This window comes from Festucalex cinctus, chromosome 1, assembly GCF_051991245.1.
Source record: "Festucalex cinctus isolate MCC-2025b chromosome 1, RoL_Fcin_1.0, whole genome shotgun sequence".
Taxonomy (NCBI): domain Eukaryota; kingdom Metazoa; phylum Chordata; class Actinopteri; order Syngnathiformes; family Syngnathidae; genus Festucalex; species Festucalex cinctus.
Genome location: NC_135411.1, coordinates 34182863 through 34199241, shown reverse-complemented (window position 1 = coordinate 34199241; position 16379 = coordinate 34182863). Strand labels below are relative to the sequence as shown.

Sequence of the window (16379 nt, the reverse complement as noted above, 5' to 3'; positions counted from 1 at the left end):
GGGAAACAACGGTTGCAGGCGGTTGTAAATGGGCGTGGCTCCACCTGACAGTTAGGTTCGTCAAACAAGAGCTGCAGGTTTTGCTCAACTCAACTTGTGTAAGCAGATAATCCCGAGTGAAATCCCCAAAACATCTATACTCTGGAGATTCACTTCATGACAGGAACATGCACAGACCCGACTACAGGTAAATCCTCTCTTCAGTACATTATTATGCTTTCTTCTAAATAGTCATTTAGTTATTGTAACAGTTGACACTTGCACAGTTTTCTAGCAATCATAGTACACCGATGATAAAAACAAAACATGATGCTCCAGCTCGTTTCCTTGTGGTACTCCCCTGAATGGAAGCAATGCTGACATAAACATTTTCTTCTGTTCATTTCCTCCTGTCTACATCTTGAATGCCAGGGATGCCCTACAGGAAACTTTGTAATTATGGGAGCATGTATTAGTTTTGCAAGTATGAAAAGATTCCATAGATTGTGATACTCTGAATGACTTGTACAGTAATGATAAATTTCACCCACTTGTCCAACTAAATAATCCAGTTGTGATTTTTTTTGCACATTAGGACATGGTCCTCCTAAAGAGAAAATGTACTATATTTGGAGGTAATCATATAAAATATATGAGATGTACTACATTTACCCGTGGTACTATCTTCTGTCCATTTTTATCCCAACAAGGAAAATAAAGTTGTGATCTTTTATTCTCATGAAAGGCACATACTACATTGTAGGTAGTAACAGTAGCTAACCCAAGAGGATACTGGAAGAATTAAGATTACTTCTGTCAGCTTTTATCCGACTGCGGAAAATAACAGTTATCGTATGTGATTTTTGTCATCCCGAAGGGACAATGCTATGTCTTGCGTCGCTACAGTAGCAAAACTGAGGAGCAAGGACGTACGTTTCTCTGTGGTACGCTTTGCAAGAAAGAAACAGTATTATTAAATTTCAGAGGTGACAAATCCAGGTACAAGAGTAAAAAAAAATTCCCCAGTTTGGCTTTAGCCCCTTGTTCTAGCTAGCTATAGCTCCCTAGCAGATAACCGAGCACCAGATGACCCAGCTAGGGAGCTCCTAGCTAGCACCTGGGGCTAAAGCCAAACTGTGGCAGGGTTTTTACTTTTTGGACGTGGATTTGCCACCTCTGTTCATTTTGCTCCAGCCAGGGAAGCAACAAAGTTCACATTTTTGTCCAGAGGTAACTCTAATGCAAGGCTGACACTTGCACGATTTTGTGGCACGAATTGCCACGACTTGAGTCGTGCCAGTGCGCGAACTAGTCGTGAAGTGGCGTTAAGAGTGCGTAAACCCGTGGTGACTGCGTGCCATGTCGGGGCAAAAATTTTGAAATGTTTTTTTTGAAATGTGTATGGTTCGTGAACTATGCGCAAACTGTTCGTGAACTCATCGGGACGATGCGGGAAGGATACGCACTGTTCGTGAACTCGTCGGGACAATGCGGGAAGGATGTGCGCCAGTGCGTGGCAGTGCGCGCCATGCCACGACTGTCACAAAGAGCCACGAATAGGGGTTGGGGAGGCCCCCTTTTTATATGGCGTGCCCAAGTCGGTACAGCACCGTCCGTATTGCGCAAACTCATCATGCAAATGCGGGAAGTGCGTAAACTATGCGCAAACTATGCCCGAACTATGCGTGAACTTGTCGTGCCAGTTCGTGTCAATGTGGACACGAATGGTCACGCATTCGTAAACTCGTCGTGAACTATGCGTGAACAGTGCGGGAACCTCCCAGTCCGTGCCCCAAAATGGCATGACTTGCCACGACAAGATCGTGGCCAAAAGTTGTGCATGCGTCAGCCTTGCATTAGGTAGCATACGTTGTCTTCAAATGTAATGGTAAAAAAACATCAGTATCGAGGATAGAGCCCTGTGGTGCTCCCCTGAAAAATGAGGTATTGTAGTAGCATTCCATTTCCTGCTTTACAACTTTTGATTTTTGACCAGGGATGCCTTGAAGGAGGTCTTGCTCCACTACGCCACAGCCACTCTCATTGATATGTCCACGGTGGGTCGTTTCTGCGAGAGTATATCTGAGTGGCGACTGCAACGTGAGAACGAGATCAGCACCATAAGAGACATCAGTGACCGAGCAGAGCTGAAGCTGGGCAAGAACATCTTGGTTTATGTGAAGAACAAAATGGCTGCGCAGAACAGGCGAGCCGCGCTGGAGGCGGAGCTAGCAGCGGCCCTAAAGGGCGTCGTGCTTGGCTTGGAGGAACTGGACGTCTTCGTGGAAGCGCTGGAGAGGCTGGCCACCACCTCACTGCCCGTTTTCCGGGTCGAGGTGGTGATGGTGAAACCTCCGCAGGGTGTTGGCTCCTGGGATGTGGCGCTCGCCGTAGCTGCGGCACGTCGGGCCTGCCCCTTCGCTGCCGAGCTGAAGCAAGATGCCAAAGTCTTCTTCCTACCCATGCTGGATAATGCGGCCGTGCTGGCGTACCTTCTAGACAAATATGTGCAGACAGCACTTCAAATGTGCTTGCTGATGGGCAAAAGGTAGAAAATAAAAAAAATTCAGGCCGACCTGAAAACATCATTCCGTACCATGTTGGCGGTACCTTTTATATGGGTACGTGTCTTCTTCCAGCAAGTTCTGCCTCAACGTGGTCTCCAAAGCTGAGCTTGATGTTCGTGTAGTGCTCCCTGAGGCGTTATCTTCAGACGATACACAAAGGATGTTTCATCACGTTCAACAATGTGATCAGATCAGGTGATCCCGTATTCAAACCCAGAATTTTTGCCAAAACCTAAACCGTCCTGACCTTTTTTTTCCCCATCCCCATGTCTTCTCCAGGAATGACAAAGACTTCCGTTTGGTGTTCCTACTACAGGAGGACACGTGTCACCGCTTCCTGGTTGAGTTCAGCCAGCGTCGGCCCAGGATGCTGGAGCTTCTGGACCAGTTGGACCAGAACATCGAGGAGTTGATCAGGAAGAACAAGGGGGTGAAGATCTCCAACGTGGCGAGTAGCTCGGTGGGCGTGGTGAGCGGCGCGCTGTCCATTGCCGGGCTTGCACTTATACCCATTACAGCTGGCACTTCGCTGGCTATTAGTATGACCGGACTGGGTCTCGGTCTCGCCAGTTGGGCTAACTGTACCATCACCTCTGTCGTGGACTACAAACTGGAGCAGAAGTTTATGAAGAAGATCAGTGAGGTGACTGAGGACTTCATCGAGGAGGCGCAGTGTCTGGAGGACATCGCCAACAAGACTCAGGAATTGGACGCCGCTGTCAATGAAGTTCTCTGCGAGGGGCCTGCGATCACAAGAGTGGGACCAGTTGCAGGTGTCACCTCTACTGTCAAGACCCCTCAACGCAACAAGGAGGTGGCCACCAGAGTGGGCAAGGTGGTGGTTGTAGGTGGGAAAGCGCTACGGAACGTCCACAAGGCGGTGGCGGATGCCCGCAATGTGGGCCAAGCGGCCCTCAAGGGATCCGTGGCTGTATCGCGCACGGTCAGAGCCGGACTCATCCCGCTGAACGGAATCTTCATTGGCATTGATGTCATTATCATCTGCGTGAACAGCGTCGCTCTGGCCAAAGGGTGCGAGACTCAAGTGTCCCAGTTACTCCGAGCCAGGAGTGCTATGTGGCGGGCTGAGATGGAATCCTGGCAGAGGCTGCATGACTCGCTGGTGCGGGGACTGATGACATTTGAAGAGAACCGGAATGTCCTGGAGGCACCGTTTTACCATGATGACAATCGGGATGAAAAGCAACGTTGCGTCATTCAGTAGCAGAGACACCGTGCTGAAATTCTCATAGTTAAACTAATCACACCTGTGTGAGGTGCAACAACGTGCTATTTCTGACAGAATTACCGTACTGGACATGCTCAGTCGACGCTAACACAACAATGTTGTTCTTCGCATCCCATTAGCATTATAAATAGGATCTGTATGTGCTCCACAGTGTCTCCACCAAGAAGTTGGTAAACCAGGAAGACTGAGGTCAGTCTTCGTCCCCGAACACATAGCATGAGTGTTTCCATGTATGAGCCACAAGTTCAGTCAGACTGATTTTAAATCTCTTCCAGTTTTAAAGAGTTCATGATTTCAACAGTTTGATTGTAACAGAACAGATTATTTTCCAGGGGGAAAACTGTGCCCAAAAAAAAAAAAAAAAAAAAAAAAAATCATGTTTAAATTTTAGATGCTGCTTGTAAAATGTTAAAAGGGAGTACAGTGCCACCTGCAGTTTAGGAGAGTGATGTACTAAAAACTGTGCTGTATTTGAGCTTTAGTCATATTTTTTACTGAATGTGTGCATAATTGTACACTTGTGGTCACATTCTGATTTAAAGGTTTTTTTTTTTTTTAATACACTTTTTATAATATGCAAATAAAACTTTGCCTTTTTTCCGTTACTCCCCAAGATGGCAACCGTCTGCTGTATCTAAATGGACAATATTTTTTTTTTATTGTACATTTAGATACAGCATATATAAAAATTGTGATTAATCGTGAGTTAACTATTGAAGTCATACATAAAAATGTTAATCGTCTGACACCCCAAAATTTTCACACTTATTAATATAAAAGTTGCGGAAACATGTTAAACTAATGTGGCTTCATCTTTTAGTCACTGATACAGTAATTTCCTATGGTAAGAATTCATAAAATTGAGTTAAAATTAAAAAGATGCGCTGTACTTGAAATTGTGATATTGCTTTTAGATGGTTGTTTTTCTGCCACTAGATGGCATAATTGCATTTGTAGGACGGTGACAGCATTATTCTTGTCATATTAACAGCTATCTAATCTTTAACATGAAGTAACTTGTAAAATTCTGCACAGTCTCCACAAATATATGCATTATTATTATTAATTACTGCTAAATTATGATGTGGACCTGTCTGCTGCGTTGTGACCAGAATTCCGCCAGTAAAGCCTTTCCAAGTAACAGGCGCTCATTTATTGCACGTGGAGAAAAAACAAAAAACAAAAAAGAAAAACAAAAAAAAGGTGGTATTTAAGGAACGTTAAACAACTCAAAATTAACACACTAATTTTCACACCCTTAATATGAATTAATAAATTTCAGAAATTCAATTCAAAATATGAAACTCCAATAGAGTTCAAGTGAACAGAATGGAAATACTTTACAGAAAGCCAATTCTACCGTAATTTCTATGAATTTATGTTAATGTATTTTAATTTCTGGAGAAGGCAAATGTGGGTGACATCATTCAATGTCCGCTATCATGGTCAAAATAAAACACATCCTCAACTATTTCACTGTGCAGTGACAATCAGAGGTTGTTTTCAGTTGAACCCCAGGAATGAATTCCATTTTTTAAATGATATTCTCAATTATTAAGATTGAGATGGACATGTATTATTGAATACTTCTAAATTACAGTTGTGACTTGCTACTGTGTGCTTGTGAAGCATGTAGAAGTTCACCCGGGGCACAATGAGCCTTTCCTGTCAGAGAACTTTGTTTAAACATTTAAATATTAAACACAATGTTGACATTTTCCACAGAAGAGAGGCTGTAATCACACTTTCTCGTCACGGTGGTAAACCTGCAAACATTTGGACGACATTTGAAAAAACAAAACAAGAGTTTGGGCCAATTGGATTTTATTTATTGAGAAATTAGATGAGTGTATGTGTATGAATATGTAAATGACAAATGTGTATGTTTGGCGAGTTGTTTTGGTTGCCCGGCGCCATGTCTCAGTTCTCTTCATCTGGAATCATAGAAAAATATCTCCCCATTAGTCTCCATGACAACGGGTCAACTCGCTTAACTGAGCGTCTTCACTGTCTCACCTTCTTCCTCCTCGTCCTCTTCATCCTCCTCTTCCTCCTCCTCTTCGTCGGAGCTGAAGGTCCCGTCGGGCAGGCTGTAGACACGGATGACTTGCTGTGGGGGGCAAGTGGAGAGCCAATCAGAAGGGGGCGGAGTTGAAACCTTGTGTATTATTGGAAACTTTACCTTTTTTTTTTTTTTTCCTATTTGCCTATCATTCTGGTTGTCTTACAGCTTGTCAGTTGGACAGTAGTTTTCAACAGGGAGCGAAGGCCTAAGGTTGGCATGGCTAAAAGCTTGGGGGGATGCTTACCTTGTTGGGGTCCTTGAGGATGAGGTACTTGCCCTCATCCAGCTTGCGGCAGATGTCGATGACGCAGCGGAGGATGCCCCAGGCGTTCTCCATGCTCAGGTTGATCTGGCTGGCAAACTCGTTGGGCTTGAACTGCTGGGTGCCAAGAACCACATGGCGGGCAGAATCCTTCACGTGGTAGCGGGACACGTAACTGCAAGGAGACATTTTGATTGAACATTTCATTCATTCATTCACATATCCCTCCGACATCTTTTTTTAAACACACAGTCATTATTTGTGAACTTGCAAAGAACTCACCCCAGTTTGAGGTACTCCGAGCCGGCCAGCATGGCGCAGCAGGTCCAGCGGGCCAACTTGTAACTGTTATTCTTCAACTCGGTGGCCAGGACCGCACCTCGCTGAGAGTCCAGTTTCTGGCGCCAGTCCACGCCGTTACAATGCTGCCAGGAAGACACAAGCATGATCATCAGACTGTCACAAACGGAAACATGCAATTTTGTCGTCTCGCACCCTTGAGTCCCACTCGTTGAGGGTCTTGATGTTGATGAAAGAGACTTCCCCGTTAGCGCCCGTCATCACTCCGTCGTGCTCACAGCGAACGATCAGGTCGATGTCTTCTCCCAGCTTCCAGTGGCGGTACCTGGTGGTAGACATGAACAAATGTGAGCATTTTAAATTATGATTAACATAACCAAAATGACCATGATTATCTGTAAAAATGAAATATTTAAAAAAAATAAAAAATAACTGACTCAACAACAGATATCTCAAAAAGCATTTTTTTTTTTTTAAATACAAACAATGTAAAATCTGCAATGTTATATACTTTTGGAGAAATTGGATGATTGCGCAATGCCAACAGCCTCACAAAATGAACTTTCCAAAGACGTCAAATATTTTGCGCTCACCTGTAGGCAACAGACGCCACCTCACTCTTGTCCATGTCCTCCTCCACAAAAGGGTTGCTGGCGGGGAACTTGTAGCGCTCTCCACCCTGAAGTCAATTCAAATTTGTTTTGGAAATCCTCGTCTCAGCAGATGGAATCTGTACCGCCCTTACCATGCGCAAGCACTGCTGGCTGAAGTTGTGGTTGATGTAGGTGGCCTCCATGGCCAGGTTACGGGGGGAGTTGAAGGAGTTGCCCTCGTCCTGCGGCGGCTCGTTGGCCGTCTCGCTCACAGTCAGCAGATCTGAGTAGGTGGCACACGTGCGTTAAGTCACGACGCACAAAAGGAGGGGAAGGCGACAATATCACACTCACCAAAGTCGGAGTTGTCGCGCTTGTCGAAGAACAGCTTGTTGCCCACCCGCTGCACGATGATGTCCCAGGAGTTGACTGAACGCGTGCAGCACATCAGGGTGGCCAAGATGGCGTCCGTGGCAAACACGTTGCCTTGGGTCTTGGCCAGCTGGAAAGACACACACACACACACAAAAGCATTAGCCGAGCAATTTCATTAGAAGCAAATGAAATTTATAAAGCACAAATGAAAACATCATTGAAGAGAGTGGCAGCGCAGGCTCATAGATAAACGAATGTAACAACAATGCTGAAGAAAGGATTCCTTAAAACGCATAAATGTTGATTCGACTGTTATTGAACTTCCTCAGTGTGTGGAACCTCACTCCATATAATTTATACTATTTAATAAGTTTCCGTTCAATATGGACGCACATCAAATGCCGCACTATTCCTGTTTACATTTGATTTAGAGTAAATGATTACATTTAAGACTACTTTCACTTAATGTGACTGCCAGAAATGGGCAGTTAGTGTTTTAAGAAATGTTGCAATTATTATTATTTTTAAATCAAATTTTAAGAAATTAAAACTGCAACTTAAAGGATGGTTGTGTGAAGTGTCAAATAAAAAAAAAATATGGCTTTGAACTCACTAAATTTGAGGCTAATACAGTACATGAAGACATTTTATAAAGTATGTAAGTTTTTATAAAGTACTTGAACATGTTTTAACTGTGAATTTAGAATCAATTTTTAATTCATTCTGAAATATCAAATGTAAAAATGTTCACGTATTGAAAGATGTCCTGAGACCAATGAAAGACTTGAGATAGACCGATGTTTTTTTTCCAGGGCTAGTTACCGATTATTAGTAGTCAAGGACGCAGATAACCGATATTTGGAGCCAATGTTCATTTTCACTAAAAAGGTAAATATTACCACTAAAATTAAAAATAATAAATACAAAATCCAGTTCTAAATTTTTAAGCATGGTTACTGAACAACTTTTAGGGTTCGTAAAATATTGGGAGTTAAAAAAAAAAAAAAAAAAAAAAAAAAAAAAAAAAAAAAAAAAAAAAAAAAAAAAAAAAAGGTCAATAGTCTTAGTTTTAAAAATCTAAGAAAAAGTTCAGGAATCTCCCAAGAGGAGTACCATGTCTTCAAAAGTTAAATAAAAACGCAAGTAAATGGCTTCCTACTGTTTTCTACGATATCCATCCATCCATTTTCTTGACCGCCTATTCCTCACAAGGGTCGCGGGGGGTGCGGCGCCTATGTTTTCAACAATATAGTTTTCCAAAATTTCAAAATACCTAATTATTAAAATTTTACTTATTGACTAATTTCAAACAAAAACAGAAAGTGCAGAGAGTTCCTAGGGTTTTAAAAAATAGATCTATTGGCAGCTATGATTCTTCAAAATGCCCGATGCCAATATTCGTCAAAATTCTGAATCACAGTGATGATACATCGGTCTATCCCGATGAAAGATATTGACTCATGGCAGCGGTGTGTCATGACAGGTGTACCTTGCGAATGACGGGGTCATCGGTGGTGGTGACGGTGTGGAAGATCCTCTTGATGCTCTTCAGCTGCTTCTCGTTGCGTGTGGTGATGCGGTCGAAGGCTTTGTCGTAGTACTCCAAGGCGCCGCAGCACTCGCTGTGGAGGATGCAAGCGCCGTTAAGAGAGGAGGTGCAAGAAGCGGGTCAGGGGCAGATGTCGGCGCACTTACATGTCCACGGGGTCGGCCACCTCCATGTATCGCATCTTCATGAGCCTGGGGAAGTCCATCTCCTCTTTCACCTCCCAGTCACTACGCACCTCCACTGATGAATCTCGGGGTTTCAGCTGAGCCTTGGGAGAAGAAAAAAACCCCCACATTACACACATAATTTCATGGATGTACATGGAATCTATATAAAAATGTGAATATGCTATTGGTGGAAGAGCCCTATAGAATATTTCAGGTAATTTTTCTCAACAGCTTTTGTGTTTTTCTATTTATTTTTTATTTTTTTGTTTGCTGAATACACATTTGAGCCCCCTCCATCCAGTGTTACAAACTGATAACCTGTGAGGGACAACATCAAACCAGTGATATCCCTTTAAGTAATTCTTTAATAATAACCGACCTGAAAATCATTTGTAAATATAAAAAATGTAGTTAAAATTAATTTGATAACATAAAAAAATCTATTTTTTTTTTTTACAAAATTAAAAACAAAACTAGAATGTTTGTCATCTAGAAATTTAGTGTATTAAAAAAAAGTGAAAAATTACTCTATATAGACTTAAAAAGTGGAAAAAAATCTCATGAAATTATTAAAAACCTGAAGTATTTCTTAAAAAAAAACCATTGCAAATCCAAAATATTTTAATTGCAAAAAACAAAAAAACACTTTGTTGAACAAAATTAATAAATATTTAAAAAAAAAGAAAAAAAAAAGAAGAGGGAAATATCAAGTAAAATTTTTATGTACTGAAAATGTCCGGTTCAAATGTCTCTTCAAAAACCTAATCTAAAATATTTTATAAAATTTATCAAAACCCCAAGGCATTTCTTAAACAAAAACTATAGAAAACCATCTAAAATAATCTTTAATATAATGTATCCATAATACACAGTGAAAACTGTCTAAAATATTTTTTATGAAATCCATCAAGCACAAAACATTTCCTTAAAGGTCCCCTGAAATGAAATGTTCACTTTTTTTGTGTTTTTGATCATAAATATGCCTTACCATAGCCCGACTAAGTCTCCAAAGCTGTCAGATAAAAGACTCATGTTTCCCTCCTATGGGCGTTTGTAACACAGTAGCTCAAACAGCACTCTCAAATGAGCTGTTTCAGCAGGTCAGTTTTACACGTCACTAGCTCAGTGCGAACTCCACCCTCACAATTTTCAACCCCTCCCCCCCACCGGAGTTTTCTAACCCACGAACAAACAGCAGCAGCAGGAGGAGGACAGCATGCCAGCAAAACAACCCCATAGGAACTGCTCAGAACCAGATTGAACAGACGACAACAATAACATTTTTCCTCTGCCACAGAAAGGCTTGTGGTTGGACTTTATTTATGCATTAAATATGGCCAAGCAACTCCCAAAACGTGTTAGTTCCCGCGAGTGGGTTGGGCGATTTCGCAGCCCTGTATCTCCGGGCCGGAGGGTCATGGAGGGCTGGCACCGACACCGTTGGAAAGCCGAGGTCGAGCCGGTTCCGGGGATGTGTTCATTTTCCCCGTAGGACTTCGACCGGTATGGGGGTGTCAATCCCAGTAGCCGTACCCGGAAAATGTGCATCGTGAGGAGGGTTAGCAGCCCTGACAGTTTGTGGCAAACATTTTACTGACGACTGCTTCAGGAATTTGGGACAATACAAACGTGGATTAGCAGAACATCTTTCACTTATCCCGGGATCGGTACCAACTATTGAAACTAAAGCATACAAAGCATTGCCAATATTACTTCAGGTGCAGCCGTGAAGACTCTGTTTATAAACATGAGCACACGGAAAAGATGAGACTTGGCCACGCCCAACTGATTTTGTAGTCAAAAACACACATAAGTCTGGCGAGCCTTGGCCACGCCCACCAAAATCCGCTCGTTTGATCCTAGGCTAACAGGAGACCTTCCTAGTGGAGACTGCAACTCTACAACAAGGTACAATTTTGTGAAAATTTCTTTTGATACAGTATTAGGGCGTCCAGAGGATGGTTGGTGTCATTGCTCCAAAGCTAATTTCAGGAGATCTTTAATATGAAATGTCTTTAAAAAAAACAAAATTAATCAATAATGTATTTAATAACTACTGCATATAAAAATCTAAATGATCTAAAGAAATCTAAAACTTTCTGCATTTCTTTCTACAAACTATATTTTAAGAATCTCTTTGGTAAGCAGGTGAATCAAAGTGTAAATCAAGGTTGGCGTTGCATCCTCTGTAGTCAAACAGTGGAAAGAGACCTCGTGAAAATGTGGCCGTACCTGAGACTTCTGATCCCACTTCTGACGAACGCCAAACTGCTTCTGGAACTTCTTCTGCAGGCGCATCCGATCCCTGCAACGACAACACAAAGTGGAATGAATGAAGACACACAGCTGACTGACCACTACTTATTAAACGAATAATCATCATCTGACCTCTCCTTTTGCTTGGCGCTCTTGGGCAGTGTCTGCATGTTGAACTGCGTCAGGTTCCTACGGTCCTTGTCCCTGCGCAGGTTCCGCTGCCGGAGCGGAATGGAAGATTGAGTCGGACGATGTGGGCTACGTTCGCGCACGACGAGTGTTGCTTTGTTACCTGAGCAAACCTCATGCGGTTCCTCTGGTAAGCCGTCTTCTGCATCTTGGCCGTGTCCACCAGCTGGAAGCTGGTCTCGTCCTCCTCATGGAAGTACGCGTACTGGCTGCCGCCTCCGAACTGAGAGGAGTACTTATCTGTACATGGAAATATTTGGACATTTTTTGCCTAACTTCAACATCTCTAATTTTGAGGTTTCAAATATGAAAACATCAGCTCTTAAATCACTCACTGGTGTATCGTTTGTCCTGGTAAGTCGCGCCAGTCCAGTCGGCAACCTGACAACCAAAAGAACATGACACCATGAGTGAAAGCAGCCAAAATGAGTGACTGACAATGCGGGATGACTGGAGCAGACCTTTCCCAGGCGGTCTCCTTTGCTGAAGGGCTGGTATGGCATGTCCTTGAACTTCTCTGGTACGGCGCAGGGACCCCATCCCGACGGATTGTCCTGGATCACAGGCGCGTTGAACTTGGCCATGACCTGCTGAGCATTGCCGATGGGATTGCAGGTGTTTAAATATTACACTTGGACAAGTCTTATGCAGCTTTTAGGCCAATTTAGCGGTGTTCCACAGGGTCTCAGGCTTTCTACAGCACTGTTGTCTCCAGCAGGTCACTCCAAAAATAAGAGAGAGGAACTGCTCAGTTTGCGCAGTGGGCTAGTCATCACGGACCCCTTGACACCCTATCAATTATTACCAGTCAGTCACTACAGTAAGTGGGTGCTCCATATGGGCGTGACGTCAAAGAAAGCAGGGTGTAAAACTCGTCTAGATTTTTCAGCGAATGGTCTGGTTCGCTAATCCAACATGGCTATAGTTAATTAGGGAAAAAAATAATTTATTTTATTTTATTTATCGTGGAACTAACAAAGTGGACTTTATACAACAATGTTTTCCTGTTTCTTAATCAAATGTACAAACAACAGAAAGGCACAGCAATGGGAGCTTGCTTTGCACCCAATTACGCTAATTTATAGTTGGGCTTTTGGGAAGAGAGATTTGTTTTTTTCTGATTGCAATATGTTCCTTGATAAAAATAGTATGGTGGGGACGCTATATAGATGATGTGCTGCTATTTTGGTCTGGATCAGATGATGAATTAACTCAATTTCATGGCTATTTAAACAACAAAAATCTTAATTTGAGTTTAGAATTTTCTGCAAAAGAAATTACTTTTCTTGATTTAAAAATCTATAAAGATGATAAAGAAGACCTTCATACTGTAATTTACAGAAAACCTACTGACCGAAATACAATCTTGAGAGCTGATAGCCACCACCCTCCATGGCTTTTAAAAAAACATTCCATATACAGTAGTCAATTTCAGCGACTGAGGAGAATATGCGATGATGATATTCATTTCGACCATCATGCACAAGACATGGAACAAAGATTCATAAATAGAGGATACAAAAAAGAAGCTATTTTCACTGCTCATCAGAAAGTTAAAAGTCTAAATCGAAATGATTTGTTGATGTCCAAACTAAAAAATGAAGAAAGTAAAAATCTAGTGTATTTTGTTACACCTTATACCTCCGAAGCTAATAAAATTAAACATATAATTAAACAAAATTGGAGTATCCTTACAAGTGATAACTTGCTTAGAGAAATACTTCCACATGTTCCAACAGTCAGCTTTCGGAATGCACCCACCCTTAGCAATAAACTGGTGAAGAGCTATCTCCCCCCTTTGCAAAAAAAAAAAAAAAAGCCTTGGCCCAGTACAACAACTGGAAATTTTAGATGTGGCAACTGTGTGCATTGTAATACCATAAAGACTATCAATAAGTTTACTAGCATAGTAAATAATAAAAAAATAAAAATAACATTAACTCATTTATTAATTGTAACACTACATATGTTGTATAAACTCGAATGCCCTTGTGGCCGTTTCTACATTGGTAGAACTAAACGCAAATTTAAATCCAGACTTGCTGAACATAAACAAGCCATAAGAACTGGCAATGGTCTATATCCTATGGCATTACATTATAAATATTCTAATCATTGTAATTCTACTTTAAAAGCCTATTGTATAGAACATATTCCTGAGTCCATAAGAGGAGGTGATAGATTAAAAAGACTCCTGCAGAGAGAATCTTTTTGGATCTACACTTTAAGAGCTACTGAGTATCCTGGTCTGAATGGCGAACTTGACTTCACTCCTTTTCTCTAAAAATCCCTTTTCTCTAAAAATCTCTTTTGAAAAAGACATTGTAAATAATATCTTGTGTAATGTGTTGTTTTTTATCAGTATTTTTTTTTTAAATATTGCTTATTGTTGCTTGCTGATTAGATAATTTGTACCAGCTGACTGCGTGCCCTGCCCATTGTGATCATGTGACTAACCCCTATATAAGCAGACATATGACAGTGGCCCTTTCTCAATACGCATTCTTGTCCCTACTTACGTCCTCGTGACGTCTTGATACGTCATCAGTCACGGCCCAAGTGCTGTTCCAATTGCAAGTACGCTAAAAGCAATAGCGTTGAATGGACAGAATACCCGGATGCTGTTCTTACTGCGAGCTTCCTGCTTGTGACGCATTGCCGTAACTGTACCACGTTACTAGATGTTATATAATTACGAGTACTATTTGAAAATATCATTTGAAATTAAATTATACATGTGATTTATCCAATTTACGACAATATTGAGGGGGGAAGGTTCTGTTCTGAAATTGTGATGATGCATCTTATGTTCAAGTGTGCAGATCCCCAAAACATGGGAAGGAAATCAAGTTTGATGAAATTTATTCCAAAACACAGCTGCAAAAATACACAATAGTAGGGGTGTTAAAAAAAAAATCGATTCGGCAATATATCGCGATATTACATCGCGCAATTCTCGAATCGATTTTTAAATATCCATTTTTGATGGAAAAATATTCACCAAAGCGTCTTAGGGTTCATAACTTAAGCATGGAAGAATGTTATATTAATGGCACATTATGCCTTAATATTTTATTTTAATGCTGTTCAAACATGAAACAGATTACGACCTTTATAAGATTGAAGTTTCAGATAAATAAATTATACATTTTCATACAAATCTTACACTGTACAAATTTACTGATGAGGATTTTCTAAATTTAAATAAAATAAAAAAAATTGCAACAATTGACTTATAAATTCGTATCGGGATTAATCGGTATTGAATCGAATTGTGAACTATGAATCGTGATACGAATCGAATCGTCAGGTACTAGGCAATTCACGCCCCTACACAATAGTACACTTGCATATGATATATATATATATATATATATATATATATATATAGAGAGAGAGAGAGAGAGAGAGAGAGAGAGAGAGAGAGAGAGAGAGAGAGAGAGAGAGAGAGAGAGAGAGAGAGAGAGAGAGAGAGAGAGAGAGAGAGAGAGAGAGAGAGAGAGAGAGAGAGAGAGAGAGGAATCAAAGGTGAGGTCGAGACTAGTTGGGCAAAGTCGGTGGATCAGAAATAGGATTAGTCCGACAAACTGGTATACTCAGCTGCCAAGGGCAGCCTAATCAACACAAAACAGGTGAGTGTGGGAAGAAAGAAGAAAAAACGTGATGCTCATGCGCTCCCATTCGTTCCTTGAAGTACGAAATGCATCTTGGGATATATTCACATGCCAAGCCTTCATCAAGCAACAACCGATGCATCCTTGGTTTAAGCTAGCAATAAAGACGACATCCGGGAATTCCGTGTGGTTTTGGCTTATGCATACTGTACTTTGATTGGAACAGTAATGGGGCCGCCATTGATGACGTCTCGCGAAATCACAAGGATGTAAGTAAAGTATTTAACACATGTATGTTGCACAAACACATTTTGAAACATCCAAATAGTAGTACAAATCCATTGAAAGCAAGTCACATGATATAACTGCGATAAATTACGGAAATACTCCAGCGAGATATGCGTGCTTGGGAATTACGTTCTTAAGACCGGGTTTACCAAGACCCTGCTCGTTGCGTCACAAGAACGTACTCTGTGTTCTTGATATTTAGAAACGGCCAGTCTCTTTCAGCTTGCTCTGACGAACCCCTCCCAAGGCCGAAACGCGTAGGCAATTTTAATCCACAATTTTAAAAAAAAATTTATTACAAACTGGCCATGTTGTAATAAAGGCATTTCACGTGCTAACCCTTTGAGTACCTCAGTTTTTTCTCTTTTTTTTTTGGAAACTAATTTATTTGTTTGGAAGAGAGAAAAAGAGTCGATTGTCACAAGTCAAACAAGAGAGCAAGCCGCCGACATGGGCTAATATTGCTAACGTAAAGTACCAGTCATCACGCCGCGCTGGCTGTCTAGGCTAAGCTAACCGGCTAGCAAACTAATTACAGCGCAACAACCTTAGTTTAGGTCTCACAAAACACACGCATGGAAATAAACAATTTTCTATCGTCTATACACGCGTCGCCGTGTTCTTACCGTATCCGATGTAACACGCTAAAACGCCTGAAACGGTATCAGTGATCTTCGGGAAAAATCACCGGACAGAGGGCCGGCGTGAAAGGAAGTTGCCAACTGCGGTGACGCGCATGTTGCTGATGTCGTGAAGTGTCGCAAACTCGCAATCGACATTTCGAGTAGGCTTGCAGCGTACTGTACTGCATTTTATTTGGGATTAATTCTTTGACTATATGAGACTGTTGCTATAACCTAAAATAGTAATTGTATGTTATATAACTACCAATATAATCTTTACGTGACTGCCTGCACATTTCGAAC

At 41.5% G+C, this 16379-nt stretch overlaps 2 protein-coding genes across 3 annotated transcripts; one reads left to right on the top strand and one right to left on the bottom strand.

Annotated features, from left to right (window-relative positions):
- apol (apolipoprotein L) lies at window positions 1-5394 on the top strand. The gene is made up of 4 exons (XM_077530257.1): window positions 1-187; window positions 1976-2524; window positions 2607-2741; window positions 2826-5394. Exons 1-4 carry the CDS (start codon window positions 168-170, stop codon window positions 3769-3771), a joined length of 1650 nt encoding a protein of 549 aa, XP_077386383.1. The 5' UTR covers window positions 1-167; the 3' UTR covers window positions 3772-5394.
- A 208-nt stretch (window positions 5395-5602) lies between these two features.
- eif3d (eukaryotic translation initiation factor 3, subunit D) lies at window positions 5603-16224 on the bottom strand. 2 transcript variants are annotated; one of them, XM_077531468.1, is made up of 16 exons: window positions 16080-16224; window positions 12013-12138; window positions 11887-11932; window positions 11655-11791; window positions 11495-11580; window positions 11339-11411; window positions 9086-9207; window positions 8880-9012; window positions 7370-7517; window positions 7168-7298; window positions 7016-7101; window positions 6618-6747; window positions 6405-6547; window positions 6105-6297; window positions 5812-5905; window positions 5603-5729 (listed from the first exon to the last, which is right to left on the bottom strand). In XM_077531468.1, exons 2-16 carry the CDS (start codon window positions 12133-12135, stop codon window positions 5716-5718), a joined length of 1659 nt encoding a protein of 552 aa, XP_077387594.1. In that variant the 5' UTR covers window positions 12136-12138; window positions 16080-16224; the 3' UTR covers window positions 5603-5715. The 2 variants fall into 2 exon arrangements, with proteins under 2 accessions (XP_077387594.1, XP_077387587.1); XM_077531461.1 differs by having other exon boundaries at window positions 12013-12141; window positions 16080-16223.
- Window positions 16225-16379: the final 155 nt, after the last annotated feature.

What these genes read in the sequence shown, in the direction of transcription:
- apol (XM_077530257.1), top strand. Translation starts at nt 168, where the DNA reads ATGCACAGACCCGACTACAG. An exon ending in ATGTGCTTGCTGATGGGCAA is followed by an intron (nt 2,525 to 2,606) that starts AAGGTAGAAAAT and finishes ATATGGGTACGT; the next exon opens with GTCTTCTTCCAGCAAGTTCT. An exon ending in CAACAATGTGATCAGATCAG is followed by an intron (nt 2,742 to 2,825) that starts GTGATCCCGTAT and finishes TGTCTTCTCCAG; the next exon opens with GAATGACAAAGACTTCCGTT.
- eif3d (XM_077531468.1), bottom strand. Translation starts at nt 12,135, where the DNA reads ATGGCCAAGTTCAACGCGCCTGTGATCCAGGACAATCCGTCGGGATGG. An exon ending in ACCGCATGAGGTTTGCTCAG is followed by an intron (nt 11,581 to 11,654) that starts GTAACAAAGCAA and finishes CCGCTCCGGCAG; the next exon opens with CGGAACCTGCGCAGGGACAA. An exon ending in AGCGCCAAGCAAAAGGAGAG is followed by an intron (nt 11,412 to 11,494) that starts GTCAGATGATGA and finishes TTGTCGTTGCAG; the next exon opens with GGATCGGATGCGCCTGCAGA.